General features: G+C 41.0%; 2 protein-coding genes across 5 annotated transcripts in view; one reads left to right on the top strand and one right to left on the bottom strand.

The window, feature by feature from the left end:
• The window catches only part of LOC147059488 (uncharacterized), a 168,437-nt gene that overhangs the window by 120,102 nt on the left and 30,584 nt on the right, over window positions 1-17,751 (bottom strand). The window lies entirely within an intron of this gene.
• Window positions 1-17,751, top strand: part of unc13c (unc-13 homolog C (C. elegans)) — a 69,859-nt gene that overhangs the window by 31,099 nt on the left and 21,009 nt on the right. For all 3 annotated transcript variants that reach the window (XM_085907953.1, XM_085907952.1, XM_085907954.1), the window contains 4 exons: window positions 4,508-4,597; window positions 6,069-6,197; window positions 9,497-9,630; window positions 11,606-11,691. In XM_085907953.1, the coding sequence (XP_085764079.1) occupies window positions 4,508-4,597; window positions 6,069-6,197; window positions 9,497-9,630; window positions 11,606-11,691 (439 nt within the window). The remainder of the gene's footprint in view (window positions 1-4,507; window positions 4,598-6,068; window positions 6,198-9,496; window positions 9,631-11,605; window positions 11,692-17,751) is intronic.

Here is a 17,751-nt window from a genome sequence, read left to right on the forward strand (position 1 = left end):
ACAGCCACCCATCATTTATGTTCATATCCGCTTTCAAATATGTTCTGTAAACCATCAAGAACACTCTATCAACATCAATGTGGATGTGTATGTGTGAAATGAAACAGAATCAAGGTCACCTTACAACGCCTCACATGATAACCCCTCAGGTCCCATAGTAATAAAGTCAATCAAAACACAGACGCGTAACCTTCATAGCATCGTGTCATTGCATCGGAAGAAAACAAAAGCCAGAGGGGAGGCATTTGAAGAGGCCTAAATGATCAATCACAACATTACTTTGGGCAAATTATAGAAAGACAACATTACTGAGTCCAGAAGGGAAAAAAATAAGTGAGCCTGCTGGTCAAATTAAGTCAAACAGCATCCAACTAAAAAAATGTTTGCAAACAATGTTGTATATTCCCAATATAACTTTAGTGGTTGTGTGCCGGGATTATAAACATGAACACACACAGAATTGTGGAGTGTCCACATGTCCTGTCGACTGGAACGTAGCTGTGGGCTGTTTATAAATTCAAAGACCATTTTGGGGCAAATAGTGGCCAAGAGCATGAACCAAACTGGCTGGAGGCTTAAGCTATTAACATTTTACAGAATAGAAAACAAAAATAAGTCTTCACACGACTTGTTACGCGTTTTGGTTGTCAAGTTGAACTGTTCAGCTATTAACTATTGGTATCTATCAATGGACAGGTCTGACCTAGTAGATATGCCAATTGATCAAATTTAGAAAAAAGGTTAGAGGACTTCTGTTTACACCACAACCACTAGCAAAACAACGGGTCGATGCTTTGGAGCTGAATTTGCTAAAACGTTTTTTTCTTTATGTCTGACGTTTTCGGACCAAAGTTAGATACAGCTAATTTATTTACACAATAATGATTTGCGATGTGTAAACTGGAACAGAGCCTAAACATGGGATATTGTCATTTTTGGGGACTCCTGAAGATATCTTGTGACAATCAAAAGACATTATAGACAGTTAAAGCTCGATACGGGCAAGTATATGTTGAAGTGCAAGTATTAGTGGTATTGTTAAAAACTTAACCTGAAAGAATGATAACACTGAAATCTTATTCCTGCATATCAGGCCAACAAGCAAGGTCATGGGCTACCTCCAATGACTCAGGGAGCATGCATGCAGAGAAAACTACAGAGTGCAAAATGAAAAGTGGCAGTTCAGTGGAATATTTTCCCACAGAGGACTCTGCCCCACATCTATTGGCTGTTTGTTTCAGCTACAGTATGTAGATTCACTCTTTATGGTCAGTAGTTTGGTGACTTTCCAACATTTGTTCCCGAGCACAGATGTTCCACTGTATGTCGAGCATTTTCCACTTGACCTGTTAGCGACACGCCACGTGTTGGATGACAAGTGCAGGCGTTGTGCCACTCTTTCATGTTTTATACCCTCCAGGCAGATCTAGGGAGGTGCATTATCTACCTCACAGGGTGTCCCTACGCATCGATGTGATCTATTTGTGCAATAAACTACAGTAATGCACAGTACAGCGATGCTATCGCAATTAGGACTTGGCCTCGCGTCCGCTGGGTTTCTTGGCAGCAGCACGCTGGTTGTAACATCCAACAAATCTCCTTTAAACTTTTCTGGATTTATCATTCCATGCCAAAGTGAGAGTCCTATTGATTTTTCTGTTGATATACCATCAAAGTTGGGGTGGTTGGGAAGATCGGCAGTCATCCATCCATCCATCCATCTATCTATCTATCTATCTATCTATCTATCTATCTATCTATCTATCTATCTATCTATCTATCTATCTATCTATCTATCTATCTATCTATCTATCTATCTATCTATCTATCTATCTATCTATCTATCTATCTATCTATCTATCTATCTATCTATCTATCTATCTATCTATCTATCTATCTATCTATCTATCTATCTATCTATCTATCTATCTATCTATCTATCTATCTATCTATCTAATCTAATCTAATCTAATCTAATCTAATCTAATCTAATTTAATTTAATTTAATTTAATTTAATCTAATCTAATCTAATCTAAATCTAACCCAGCCAGCTAGCTGGATTCCAGCTATCGAATAGAATTGCATCTCCAGTAGTGGAGTTGGAAAAGCTCGTCAGTCTGCCAAAGGTGCTGCCCTATTCTACTCTGGCAGATTGAATTCCACACATTTAGTACATAAGCTTCTAGAACAATCCCATGACTGCTAATCTTGTTAGCTCCAACACACCCACACCCACATCCGTACACATGCAGGTACATTATGACCTCTCACCCCTTTTTTCTTTTTTTGCCATCCCCTCTCCGGATGCGTGCACCTGAGTACCCCACTCGGATACAAATGTACAGCTGGTGGCGCCGTGTAGTGAACCCACTCACGAGTGGGTGAGCACCTTGATAGCAGCTGATGCTGCAGCAACAAGAGGAACAATGCGGGCAACAATACAAAATACGAGGATGGAATGTGAGGAGAAGTGATTGCACAAAAAGATGACAGGACTAGATTGAAAGCAGGCATGCTGTGTGCATGTGCGCGTGTGGGTGTGTGTTGATTGCGCCTTTTATTTTCCCGTGAACCGGTTTCTTGGCAGTGACGTTCACACACAACAAAATCACAGAAAATCACCTGCCAGCACCACCCTGCTGCGTCCCTATCACACACACACATGTGCGCAGTATTCATTCTCGCTTTCATTCTCTCTGAGCAAAGCCAGTCCACAACAATTGGAAAGGAATACGATTCCCATCTGGCTCACCCAGCCATTTTTTTCTCCCCCTCCTAATGACATTCCGTGGGAGATTGAGTTTGCTTTTATAAAACAAGAGGCCTTGAATCAGTGTGGACCAAAGTGACCTGATGTACGGTGACACCTTATGTACCCTATGCGCCGTCCCCCGGGGGATCTGCAAGGTTCTCTGAAATCCTGCTCGCTGTTTGGACACATTGATATAAAGTCACGCTTGTTCAGCAAACACCCGTGGGAATTGTGCCCTTAAATTTGAGTGAGTGTTGTATTAGAGTCAGCTGAAGGGGAAAAAAACATTTTTATGGTTTGTTTGGCACAGTAGTTCCCTCAGTAGTAAAAACGCGGTGGTTATTTTCTTCACAAACTTTGACACATTAGGTAAAATGTGGTAAAAAATTCGCGCCAACAGAACTGGATACACTCTGCTTTTTAGACGTACCAACATACAGACTTGTTACAAATTGTTTTTTACCGTGCGCGGTATATTGACTTCAGGTGAGGAAAAACTATTTCACATTCTTGGCATGTTTTATAAAATGAATGTAGCTATCTTCCAGCGAGGGATATTTACTGGTCTATTAGGAGAGACGGATTTCAGTTTTGTGTTCATCATGACAGGAAATATATACAATGGAGAAAGGAGTATGTTTCAAGTCAAATACAAATGTACAAATAAAATCAGGCAAACATTCTTCTTGTTGATAAACGTCACCTCGTGATGAGATTAAAAGACATTTTTTGCACCGTGACTCTCCACCCAATTTATCATTGTTCTACTGATAGGAATAAAGTTGACAGAGCTGCAGCGATTAAAATATCGTGTCACTGTGTCACTGAATATGACACCGTGGAGGTGATAAGAAATCGCATCGACGTATGCTTCGGCTTAGAGAGCAAATCATGTTTGGATCTCTTGCTGCTGATATGATTTTGATTTAGTAAATAATCCAAAGCGGAGACATCTATGCATAAAGTCACAATGCAGCACTCAAAGAGATCCTAGCACAGAATTTCTACGGTGTCCCCCCCCCCACACACACACACACACACTCCCAAAAAAGTGTCTTACAACACGGCTCCATGCAAAGTATAACACCACCTCCAGTGAATCGACTGCAAAGAGGTCCCGAAAGACAAATAATACAGCACGGAGTAGAATTGCGTAGCCTTTTAGTACAAACCATGATAGCATTATTAAACACATGTTTTGCTGTTGGCTGCCCCAACACGGTCATTTCAGGAACTATGACAGATGTCACCATCCAGTGCTGATTTTTCACAAATCTAATCCGTGTTTGTTGAAAACCACATTTTGGATTATTAAATTCACATGTGCCGCTAAAGTTTGATCCTAGGTGTGTTTTGGCAGCGAAGCCCGTGGCTGAGAATAATGCTCCAACTGTTGGCTGTTCATTGATTTTAAAAGGTAGAGGAGGCAGAGGAAACTGGCAAAATTGTATTAGAGCAGAGCGAGCGAGCGGGAGAGGGAAGAAGATAATAGCGTATGGGTGCCGGAATGCTGCAAGGGATTTAAATGCTCGTCGTCACACTCCGTGCACCGCCTGATGGCTTCATGGAGCCGAAATCGAAGTTTTCATCACAGGAGACCTCCCTGGTCTGCTAAACGATTGGACGGACATTCATTCGGTTATGACTGCGGGGCGTTAATCTGTAATCCATTTTAATATTTTGGGCCTAAATGACAGTGAAGTGGTAATGGCTTTTGAAATCAGTTTATTTATTTGACCTTTTCCCTATTCCAGGACAATTTCCCCGCTGGAAACCAAGATCGTCTCCATGATTTGAAGTCAACTGTAGATCTTCTGACGAGCATCACCTTCTTCAGGATGAAGGTATCAATCTCCCCACGGAAAAAACGTTTTGGTTGAATATACTCAATTTTATTTTGTCAAGTAGGTCCAAAAAATAAATTCTCTGAATCCAGTGTGGTGTCCAGTTATGCAGACTTGGCCTTGTCTACCAGTATCGATTATTGTGGGTGTTATTGTGTAGGTATGGTAATTAATTATGAAAAAAAGTTGATAGAAATGAAAAGAGTGTTAAATGATGATGGAGCACAGTAATACCTAACGTTCTGTCACATCTGAGCTTTTCGTGCAAAACCTTGACTTTCTGAAGCTCAATACTGCTCGCTTGCTTACAATCCTGCCAGCGTTTCATTGTAAACATTGATTTGGGGCTCCTTTCATTTCACCGTATTCAATTCAATCCCACAATTTCTGATATCTCACAATTTCCTCCACATTCCACAACATTGTAGGCCATTGAAAAGCAAATGTTTGTTCCCACCAACTCCTTGACTGAAGGCTTATGCGATGGATCCTATACAGCCTCTAAAAACGTTTCCAGCTTCCACGCTTTGTTTCCTCACCCCCGCTTCTCTAAAGGGCGTGTGTTTGAAAAGGCCCATTCAGCTCCCACTTGGTGGTGGCGGTGCCGAAGCTCAGAGAGGCATAGCTAAAATGGCATATGTGAGCAAAGGAAGGAAAAATTTCACCTTGGCTTGCCATGGTTTTTGCTCTGTTGTCACGAGCATGTTGAGCATTCTTACATGTGCACGAGCTGCGCTGCACGTCAATTGTAGTATGCATAATGGATGTAAGTGGCTTGTCCTTTTCTGTCAGAAAGTCATATATAAACACACTGTTGAAAAATGGAAGATGATACCATGACATCAGCAACATAGTGAATTACCATAAAACCATAAAGATCCTATTTGAATAAGCGGTCTCAATACATTTGTCTAAATACTTTGTGTGGCAGTTAACAACTAAAATAGCAAAGTAAGTGAACATGAATAATTTGCACAAATTATACATGGACAGCAAGCAGGACACATTTTGAAATGCTAGTCCATTAAGGGATTACAAAATTTACAAATCTGTTGAAGCACACGAATAAACTAATGCTCTTCCAGGCCCTGTTATCTAATTGATCTGAATGGGCCAGAATTGCTGCTTTCTTTGAAAATGTATTCACAGAACGGGTGCAATATCATAGATGGTGTACTCGTAAAATGGACGACAAAAGGGCCCGAGTTTAGTACGTATTTGTCAAGTGTTCACTCACATGTATAGACCACAAAGTGATTTGATTGGCCTTGACTGAAGACTAAGAGATGTGGTTGATGAGATTACCTCCAGCATAGGTCTTGGACCTTCACAATCTACTCAAAGAGTTAAAGCCTTCATTTACATTAACGGTCGTGTGCATGTGTGTGTGTGTGTGTGTGTGTGTGTGTGTGTGTGTGTGTGTGTGTGTGTGTGTGTGTGTGTGTGTGTGTGTGTGTGTGTGTTTGCGTAGGTCCAAGAGCTTCAGAGTCCGCCCAGAGCCAGCCAGGTGGTTAGGGACTGTGTGAAAGCCTGCCTGGATTCCACGTACAAATACATTTTTGATAACTGCCACGAGCTCTACAATCAGCTGCTGGACCAGGTAAGCCGTTGTCATCTTGACCGTGTACACGGGTTATTTTTTAAGTTAAACGTCATTAAAAGAGGGAAAAATGTTGGCCTAGAGGTTGTCACATCTGGGATAAATTATTCAAATTATGGGATTTATTATTAAATTAAAACTAGAAAACTGATAATAGGAACTGTGCTACAAATAAAATATATCCTATCATATAAAAGTTTTGCCTGTAATAAACACAATGCAGTTGAGTAAATAAACACAACTAGCTATTGTTGAAATAGCAATGATAAATCTCTCGGATGGCAATTGAAACCACAACTGTTTTGGCGTATCCAGCAATAATTCAAAATCGTAATTATTAATGCGGAGTGTAAAGTGAAGCAAAACAATAAGACGAGCGCTATTGTGAACATTATTTGTGGCAACATAATTGCATTTGTAGGGATATTAAACGCATGAGCGCCCTTGCGTTGTCGCGGCGCTTCAAAAACAACATCAGCAAACGCATGCTAGTAAAAACACCCTCATGCAATCTCAAAGATTTGCTTCCAAAGTCAAACAAAATTTACACCTAATGCTGTGAGACTAATAATGAACTGAATAAAATATTCACTTCAAATTTACTTCCTGTTTAACAGCTCAGACTAGCTCAAATCGCAACCTGTCTCTCATGCCACATCATTTCCCACCTCCAGTTTGCAATAAAAATTATGTGCCAAAGACTCAAAGGAGACCAACGAAGCAACAGGCAGTGTTTATGCAATGTGCAAAAATAACCACCTTTGAAAGTCTTCATGAATATCGCCGGCTTGCCGGGACCACCTGGAGGCTCTTAAATGAGCCAACGGAGAAACACTGCCTCACTTGGCTGCACTAAAGACATCCGGGCGTTCATTGGCCACATCTGGGTGGATTATCAGGCGATTCTTCTGAATTTTTATGACTGCCACACCACGGACGATGATGTCCGATTTTAGTCTATAATAGGATCAAGCATTCCTTTTCTTTGAACTGCCAGAGGTGTTGCAGGCAATTATCACTCGGGCGAGATACTGTAGGCACATTTGCTAATTTCACGTTTTTACACTTGTTTCAGTGTAGACAGTTTAGACGAAAGGGGGAAAAAAAGGCACTGCCCTAAAGCTAACCCCAACGTGACTATAAATTATTGTGGTCACAGACACGAGGTACCCTCGCTGTCGCCGTGGTTACAAGTCATTTGGGAGCCCCGTCTTGTTACGAGGCAGGCCGAGACGTAGCCCTGACACAACAAGGCGTCTTGCGTAACGTGACAGCCGAGCTGGCCGCTTCCGACCGGGCATGAAATAACATGGGGGGGGGGGGGGGGGGAGTTGGGGCTTAACGAATTCTAGCATCCTCACGGTAAATGGATGCTTTCAACAAGAAAATGCGGAGAGATCAGTCATGGTAAATGACAACGTTAGGGGAAAAATGTGGTTCATTCATTGTGAACCTTTTTCACTACACTTCCCTCCAAGAATGTTGGAACAGTGAGGCACTGAAATCATTTGTTGGACTAATTTCACACTAATGAGACGTCCACTCTGTGCCATTCTATTTTAAATGACAGCTAATCAGTTGTGAGAAGACTTCATTTTCCTTCCATCCAAAACTTCAACTTCAGCTATGCTTGCCAACACCTTTCCATGAAATCAAGGACGTTACTAGAAAGCAATCCTTCCATTTGGACTCTAAGTTGGAGTTTCACTGTGAGAATTGACGAGGGAATTTCACGGGGAGCCAGTTGCATGCAAATGCTGAAGCAACAAATTGGGACCCCCATAGATTGTGTAATAAAAAAATAAAAAGAAATAACAGCATGCAACTTCATCACGTCCAACATTGTGATTATTGTGACTTGAGACAAATACAAGTGAGCAAAGGGAGTTTTAACAGAATACCAAATGCAGCCCGTAGTGCCAACCTTCAAACGTGTCCTTCACTTTCGTACCTGCGCGGCGAGAATTTTCCTTGACTTAACCCCCCCTGCAGGGACTTTCTTTTCATTATTCATGTTTCCATATTGAACATGAGATTGGTCACGCACGTCGAGCAACTCCCATTGCTATCATTGGTTGTTAGTGTTTAAACCTTCAAACATTTCCCAAGTTGATTAATATGCAAAACATTTTGAAGAATTATCTTCAAGAAGAAAATGAAAACAGTGCCTAAGTGTCTGATTAAGATCGTGTGCCATGTTTCTGTCAAAAATACGAAACGAGCCGGTATAGTTATGAGTTACCTCGGCGACCAAGAGCAAATCACTACTATCTAAACATGAGCAACCCAAAGGTCTACAAAAACAAATAAAAGTATCTGTAACTGCGTGAACTGAAATTTGACTGGTTTAGGAAATACTGGCTCAAAGATTTATTGTTGGTCAAGTCCTTCTATCGACCCGGCCACATATCACTCGTATTTTCACTTGCTGTAGCACCACTTCAACATGAGCCACTCAATCACACTTGGCAATTGCTGTGAATAGAAAACAAAAATGACTGGCTGCTTATAGACTTTTTTTTTTTTTTGCCACAGAGGTTAATATCCCCTTTAATTCACCCTCATATAAACTGCTTTTTATTTCTCCACAGTATAATATTATTGTTTTCTTTTGGGTCTCCAGCTTGTTAACGTTGGCAGAGTCTAAACGAGCAATTCCCAAGTCTCGAGAGTTGGGAATCGAAAGCTCAAAGTGCCTCTGAATATTTTGCAGCCACAGAGCATTTTTCACATCTTAACACAGTAGAAAATGCAAATGAAAAATATAAGAACGAAGCGTCTATCTGAATGACGTAATCCCATTTCATTACTCTGGCAATCCCAAAGCCAAATGATTAAAAGGAAGGCAACCCAGAATTGAGTGTAACACAATCGTCATCATTCGAGTGAGATTAAACTGGCTCACCCTAGCCCACACTGCGAAACATGCAACGGAATTTTTTTGACACGGCACCTAAAATACAAAGTTAATCATCGACACCAAGTAATAGATGAATGCATGTTGTAATTCCAATTCCTCTGTGTGCTGCATCAAAGTCAATACGCTGAAGGTTGTTAGATAATTCGTACTAAATAATTCAGGAACACAATCGAACCGCTTTTGCCGTTTCCAACAATTTACATAAACAAATGGAGAAAACGAAAGAAGTCAATTCCCGGGAGGCTATGTCAAATATTATTTGTCATTGTCAGTGGAGCTATGTATTTGCATGGAAAATACACTGTTGATGATTCTGCTGCGGTCTGAGAAAGTCATCTCGGTGAAGTAGCATAAGGTTTCCTGACTTCCTTCCCTGCAGAGCCGGAAGCAGGACCTCCCACGTGAGGAGCAGGGACCATCCATTAAGAATCTGGACTTTTGGCCCAAACTCATCACCCTCATGGTGTCGGTCATCGACGAGGACAGGACGGCTTACACGCCCGTCATCAACCAGTATGTACTGCGATACACTCATGAACTAGGGATGGTCATACCAATCATTAAAATCGGTACAGTACCTTCACTTGTTTCTTTAAAAAAATAATAATTTTACTTTGACATTGAGAGCGTGTCAAAAATCTCTACTGCATTTACTGTTATTTAAAACTAGGGTCAGGGTTTCAAACTAGGGTTGGGGTCTAAAATAAGGGTTTCAAACTAGGCTTATGGTTTCAAACGAGTTTCAAACTAAGGTTAGGGTTTTAAATGATCATTATTTATTATATGGTAGTTGCATTTACAAGGAAAAAATGCATTGCAGTGGAACTTGCTCTCATAGTATGAAAAAAAGTCATGTTAAGGTAATTGAAGACTATTCAAATGTGTCCATTTGTTACTATGGCACTGTATGTGCCCTGTGGTTGCCTGGATACCTCGTCTCTTGATCATATTTCAACTGGGATGGACTCTAGCTCACTCGCAACTTTGAAAAGGGGACCCGCTACAGAGAATGGATGGATATGTTGATTTCATTTCGTAATCAACCAAAGCAATTCAGTGATGGCAATTCATACCATCAGTCTTGCGACTTATATGAATAGCTCCTTAACAATGCATCGACTAAATAGTAGATTGTAATCGCTGAGCACTTGTTGCACATTCCACGAAAACAGCAAAATTCAGCAAAGCAGCAAATGATCACCCCCCCCGCACCCCCCCATTGCTGCCCCACTTAAGCATCTTCCATACCCTCTCATCCTTTTGTATGCATTCATATTTTTAGCTCTTTTTCTTTTCTTCTGCGGGTGGCTGATTTACGATGCTCATTACGAATGTTTATGCCCTGAGCTTCCTTGCCTAGCCTCTCCCACACTGCCTAATGATAGCTCTGCAATAATTATATCTGTTTCCTCCATTTTCTCTTCCTGTGGTCAAGTTTCAGGACCGTAAGGACCCCAACCGTTCCTTTATGGTAAAACTTTAATGTGGGCTTGATGCCAAATAATAAAAAGCAACTTAATTTGTTTTCAATTGTGAAAAGATGGATTTTTATCTTGCAGCGATAACTACGTGTTTAATGATGCCCACAAAAGATTAGAAGCTTTAGAGACTATTCCCGAAGAAAGACAGATATCCCGCATATAGATTGTTTACTTCGCATAGCGGTAGAACGCATCCACACAGATTTACATTTTGTTTTTGTATGCCAAAGGTATAAAGCATGATAGACATGAAAGCAGGAGGAATGATTGTTCGAGGGATCGTTTTTTTATTTCCTTCGTTCGCCGCTCACATTACAAATCCGCCTCCTCGTCTCGCTTAGTGTTTATTTTGCACATCGGAGGCATTATGCTTTCCGCTGGGGAACAATACTTTGTGCTTGCAAAAATCAACGTGAAGGATTTCCCGGAGAACTGACCTTTCCCCCAGCCAGGGAGCCCTTCATGTATTAATGTCCTCCCATCATTGTCCGGGAAGACAGATAATTAAACCGCTGATGTTTTGCATTCAACCTCTAACTGCCACTCGACAGAATTCCAAGGATCAGATTGTTTGGTTGCCTCTATCTCAGATTTATTCTTATTTCATTACCCATAATTAATGTTTGTTTCATATGGGACAGACCTGATTAGCTGGATCGGATCAGCAGATATTTTGCATTTCATGCAAAATCAGTGAAAGTGAATCAGTCATAATTTGCCACTTAATCAATGATATTGATCAGTGCAACGAAAGGAGACATTGCAGCGTGTTTACTTTTGGGGTATTAATTCCTGCCATTGTTAATAATCCAAGATTTCTCATGATATAAATTCATTCTTTACATTCATTTATTCTCTGGTCATAATATTTAATCTTGTTACACAGCGGGAAACCTTGTCAACCGTATCATTTTGCAAAATCATTACGGTTTCTTCTTGGGTCACCTAGCAGAAGTTGTAGTTCTCAGGCAATGAATTTGAAAATAATCCATTTCAATTTCTGACAGGTTTCCGCAGGAGCTCAACGTGGGTAAGATCAGCGCGGAGATTACATGGAACCTCTTTGCTCTGGATATGAAGTACGCCATGGAGGGTGAGTCTAAAACATTCCAAAAAATATTGGCTTGGTATTTCAATACAATACAATGTACCAATAATGTTGGCTCGTTATATTTAAGTTTCAAGCAATTTGTTCGTCAAGCACTAATTACTAAATGCGCTCATCAAGTACGAGGTAACATCGACAATTTCATTCATTCATCATTCATCCTAACCTCAAGTCCATTTGCTGTAGTCACAATAGAGCTCATCAGCTGCTCTCATCCACACTGCCCACTGATTACACACTATTGATTCACACAATCTGAGTCGAGATCTTCAACTGATTGTGGCTACAATCCAAATGCTCACAATAGTAACAGATTTTATTTTTTGGTCCAAGCATTTTGTGGCACACATTTGTGACTAAGTGATTAGTAGTAGATGGTTCTGGAATATGAACTCTATCCATCTATTCTATAATCCATCACTTTGTGGTAACAAAATACCAATACTTTTCTGGACTGTCATTGAAACCTGAAAAAGGGAGTTCAAAACTTCTCAAAATAATAATTACAACAATTTAATTAAACTGATTAATTTAAATGTGTCATGTGTCAACAAGCTAATTAGAGTTTGTTCAAACGAGGCAGCCATCACGGAACAAATCTCTGAGCTGCTTTCATGCCACTAGACAGATGCTTCAGGTTTAAACGTGGCTTCTAGCTTAAAATCCCAAAGCCAAAGCTCTTGCTACAACATCTTATTCCCCCGAAAGACAGCAAATACCTCCTGAAGGTGATTGAGCAAGCTGTTCCTGTTAGGTGAGAGTCCCGCGGATCAACACCCCCTCAGGATATGTGGATCGGCGGCATGTCAGTGGGATACAGAAGAGACTTTTGAATCAATCTAACAATAGATGTGTTAAACTACACATGCGGGGCTCGCCACCTTTGAAAGTATACACATTTTTACATATTGTATCAAAAGCTAGGCTAACTGTTTTCTTAAACTGTCAATCAAGGTATTGGAATGGATGGATGAACAGATGATACATTATTATAATTTTCCAAATAATTAAGTAAAAATGGATGATTTCCAGTGTGAGTCCCCTTTTGAAACGTCTGAGAATCTTGACTGACTTTGATCGGAAGGGCGCAAATATTCAATTTAAGATGGTGTCGCCACATAGCACATGCTATACACAGGTGCGCCTCAGTTGTCTTGCCTGATCCCCTCGTGTCAAAGTCAGCCTTTATGGATCTAGAATGCCTCCCAGTCTGTCGGGATGCATTTTCCCTGCCACCAAGGACAGGTTGGCATCTTCAATACCACATTTAATTGACTGAATGAAATAGTTACGAGCCCGTTTATTGAGGTCATCTTGTTACCCTCGCAAAGAACCGTATGCGGTTACTTCAGCGAGTGTTCACACAATGCCGAATGCCTCAGGATGAGCCAATCAGAAAAAAATTGTGCGAAAAATTTCAAATGGAGGATGAGGATAAAGATTTCCAAGCTGTTGAAATTTGGATGGATGTATTAATTGTTTTCTTTGGCTTTTATTTAATTATAATAAATAATATGATATTATGGCGGCTCAGTGGCGCACTGGGTACCACGTCCGCCTCACAGTTAGGAGGGTGCGGGTTCGAGTCCACCTACGCCCCTGCCTGTGTAGAGTTTGCATGTTCTCCCCGTGTCCGCGTGGGTTTTCTCCGGGCACTCCGGTTTCCTCCCCCATCCCGAAAACATGCTTGGTAGGCCGATTGAAGACTCCAAATTGCCCCTAGGTACAAGTGCGGATCGTTGTTCATCTCTGTGTGCCCTGCGATTGGCTGACAACCGGTTCAGGGTGTCCCCCGCCTACTGCCCGATGACGGCTGGGATAGGCTCCAGTACGCCCGCGACCCCCGTGGGGACAGAGCGGTTCAGAAAATGGATGGATGGATGAATATTATATTTCATGTATATTTTAAAATATATAATGTTTAACTATATTTTTCTTATATATATATACATATATTTTTTTTTCGTGCAAATGTGTACCTTCTGCACACATTTCCTCTAATAATGATAGTCAGAGATGTCAAACTCAAATATCGAGGGTCGTTAATGCCCTCACAGCCACAGCGTGTACCTGCTGCTGCTGCTGCTTTCTCCATGCCACACCGTCCTGCGTTGCTATGGCAACCAGCTACCAAAATGAAAGCGCTGCCAATTGCAGCCGTACAACACACACAAAAACATGTTCACACACATATACACTATAGTTGTGACATACATAAGGGGCTGCTTGTTCTACATCTACTTTCCATGGGCCTCGTATGGATGTCTTCACACTTGAGTGTTGAAGGTAGCACTGTTTCATTCAGTGAGCCATAATGGATGCAAGGAGTGAGAAGAATTGAGCTGCTGGTGTCAGACACCTAATGGAAGTCAGTCACGGAGGGGGGGGGGGGTCGAGATTATGCAAGAAGAGCTAAGTGAGCCTGAAGGATGCCGCCATGTTTGTTTGCGCGCCTATGTGGCGTCAGAGAAAGAATGAATAGGAGAGAATAAGAAGATGGAGCACGCGTGCCAGCACATGAGCATGAATTAATCAAGGCTTTGAAGCATCTCCTGCTTCCTGCAAAGAGGGCCGTGGTGGCGGTGCGGCAGTATAAAACAACAAAACGGGGATGATGCTAATATTAGCATCTCTGTGTGAATGTGAATGTGCGAGAGAGAGGACAAAGAGAGCCATAAAAAGACACAAGGGGAGGGTGTGAAATAATGAATGAGCACACTTCCTTGTGCTTCCTCATTCGTATGTTCGTCGGTACAGAGGGGGGTTTTAGTGCAAAGTCAATTTCATAGGCCACTTTTTTTTCCCCAAATACGTAAAAAGAAGCCGCTCAAGTCTCACCATGCATGTCACCTGTATCCTAAATCAATAATAGTTGTGAAATCCAGACAAAGCAGTGTTCCAAAATGGATTTTGTTCCAACTGAGTTCAGTCGTTTTACTATTTTGTTGAAGTTGATTTAGTAAGTTAAAAAATGCAATAAAAAAATTCCTGCTTTTTTTTTTAATCTAAACAGAAAAAGATTTATTGAAAATTAAAATGGGTAAAAACACAGTTTATTGTAAACTATCCAATACATGGAAGATTATTTAATGAACAACAAAACCCAAACAAAAACTTGATACAAACACCTTGAATCAATCAAAAAAAAAAGTGCAACACCAAGCGTTTGTCTCAATATGAAATAGTAACAGAATTACGCAATAAAAACACCGACAGTATTTATTTTTGCTTTACCTCCATCTTAAAAGCCCCGGAGAGTTTAAATATTGTTGATAGTTGTGTTTGCACTGCTTGAGTTTTCCCGTCCCCTGTTGCTGCACTGATATTCACTTTTTGTGTGATGTCATTTCAAATAAATGAAAACATTTGACATATTGCCAAAAGCATATCACCAGCTGTGACATTCGCTTGAGCTGCAAAATGTTTGTTTACGGCGTAGACGTGACTGGAGTGCGAGGCAATTACAGTTTCTTTCGCTTCCCAAAGACTTTTCTGTGCAGAAGCTCGGTATGCAAAATTCAAATACACTAGCGTTAACCCGTAGTAGTTTTCCATAGGTGATCAAATATTCATAAAAAAAAAAATAATGAATTCAAATTACATTTCAGAACTGCAGCCCAATATGCACAGTATATTATACTGATATTATAGTTGTTCCCATAACTCATCTTGCTCTTTTATTAAAACAGAGCTGGACTGGAATATATTTCAAAGCTCAGAGAATAAATGCTGCAAAGCTATCGTAAAGATATTTCATCGCCGTTACTAAAGCGCATCTTTTAACTGTGCAAAACTCTGGCGGCCATTACCTCATATCCCGCCTTTTGGAGCGGCTTCATTAAACATAAATGAATGACGTATTGCTGTAGTTACCGTAGCATGAATTCATCAGCGCTGTGGTCTGTCTCACCAAACCTCATCACAGCTTTCCATTGCTACACTTCATCTCTTTTTTATTTTTGTTATACATGCGACATTTTGTTGTTTTTTTCGCCAGTGTGTACTCGATGGAATGTGTGTGGTCTGGCCTGGGTTTTTGAATTTTAGATTCCGTTGCTGGCGTATTACTACACAGAATCGGTTGCAAAATGAGTGAGCTTACGTGATATAGTAGGTGCTGCTGTTTTGGTTAGCAAATTTATATTTGCATTTATAAGAGACATCAGAGTTTGAGGAAGATGTTTGTTTTTGTTGCTGTATCAGGACGATGGAGGCGGCAAATAATTGGAACATGGTTACCATCTCATGAAATATTATATTTGCAGCTGTTGCTGGTATGCCTAATGACATTCGAAACAACAGCTTCAATAAAAAAAATATTCTTTCCTCAAGCCACTTTTTTTTTTAATTCCAATTTGCACAAAACAAATTAATGGCATTATCGCTTTGTATATGCCTCCAGTCATCCAGTTTTGAAATTGGCTGCCAAAACACCAAATAATACATCTTTGAGCTTGGGAGGGATAACTAAGGCGCTAGCTACTAGAAGCTAGCTACTGAATTGCATCAATTCCTGAATCGATTCATGAAAGGTATTCATGAAAACAGTTCTTGTTTTGCTGCTTTAAAATGAGTCAAGCTAAAAACTGCAAATAGTCGCATGCCCGTTCAATCCTGTGGAGGATGACTGGATGTTAATTGGAGTGAGCCGCGACATTTCATACGTAGGCCGTTTAAATCAAAGATATTGAAACAAAGATGGGTCCCATGTGAGTCAATCAGTCCCGGTGGGGGGGCTTCAGACAAAATGACATCCTCACCAGGGACGCTGAGCCAACTCCTCCCTCAGGGAAGTCGGCATTGTTTAACCACCAGCGGGGTCACAAAAGAACTTGTTTCCCAATCACAGGCTTAGCAAGAAACGGAACATTTGTTTACAGGCATGCGGCCAAACGTTTTGGAAAACCACCATGAAGCAGGACAAAAATACTGTTTGTTGTGGTGATTAGTCATTACTACATTAAGAGCAAGGCAAATGCCAAGTTCAGGATATCTACTCTACACAAACCTTTGTCTTTGGAATCAGTACGGGATTCCCATCACTTTCTGTCGTAGCAACAATTGTTTGAACTGAACATTCCCCATCCACTGAATAGAGACTTGAGGAAAATACCACATAAATGGATGATGTGTCAAGAAAAGAGAATAGCATATTGCAGGGTGTCCTTCTCTCGTCTTTGTTCAACATTCAAACATGCGCATGGAGGCGGTTGCTTTGCCGTGTTGCGGCGGGAGAGGACCTCATGAGAATGGATTTACATAAGCAAGTATGAATATGCACCGACTGACCTTCACGAGCGACAGTACAAGCGTGGTGACGGGCCCGGGCCTCAGAAGATTGTTCTCACCGGACACTTCATTAGGTACCCGCAGCTTACAATTGCCAGTAAGTGGATGAAGTGAAGGCAAGGAACTGTTTTAATTGTTAATGCGTTGCGCCGTAGGGTATATTATTAAATACACAAACAAAGTCACTTGTCGCTTACATTCCCGATTGAAACTGTCGGATGTAAATCATTTAAAGCCTTTCTAAAAATGACGCTGATGACTCACTCGGAAGAAGTCACGAAGCCTCAGCCGTGTTTTACCGCACCGCTCCCGCTGGCCTCGTTTCATTTCCCTCGGATTCTCCCTTCTATTCCAAGGCCCCGGGCTGTAGTGCCAATGAATGAAAGAAGAGGTCCCTTTAGCTTCTATGTCAAGCCTGCTTTGGTTGGTTTTAGAAGACATGAAGGGGGGGGGGGGCTTTAACTGAGCTCAACTTCATAAACTTAAAAAGTGCCATGAACCACTATTGTGATTTTCCGACCATTTCGAGAACAGTTGCACTCCACAATTGAAACGTACTGACTTAAGGAATTCAGAAGGATGGATAAAACATTCATGACGTTATAATGTATGCAAACACACACTTGATAAACACCTGCTGACCTTTTCTTTAAAACAAGCATCTGCTCCTCGTAGGTTGCCAGGTGACTTTGTGTTTATGTTTGGACAAAACTGGGAACATGGCACTATAGTGGTTCGCACAGCTGCCTCATGGTA

Source organism: Syngnathus leptorhynchus, chromosome 3 (genome assembly GCF_054491065.1).
Source record: "Syngnathus leptorhynchus isolate UIUO chromosome 3, UIUO_Slep, whole genome shotgun sequence".
Lineage (NCBI taxonomy): Eukaryota > Metazoa > Chordata > Actinopteri > Syngnathiformes > Syngnathidae > Syngnathus > Syngnathus leptorhynchus.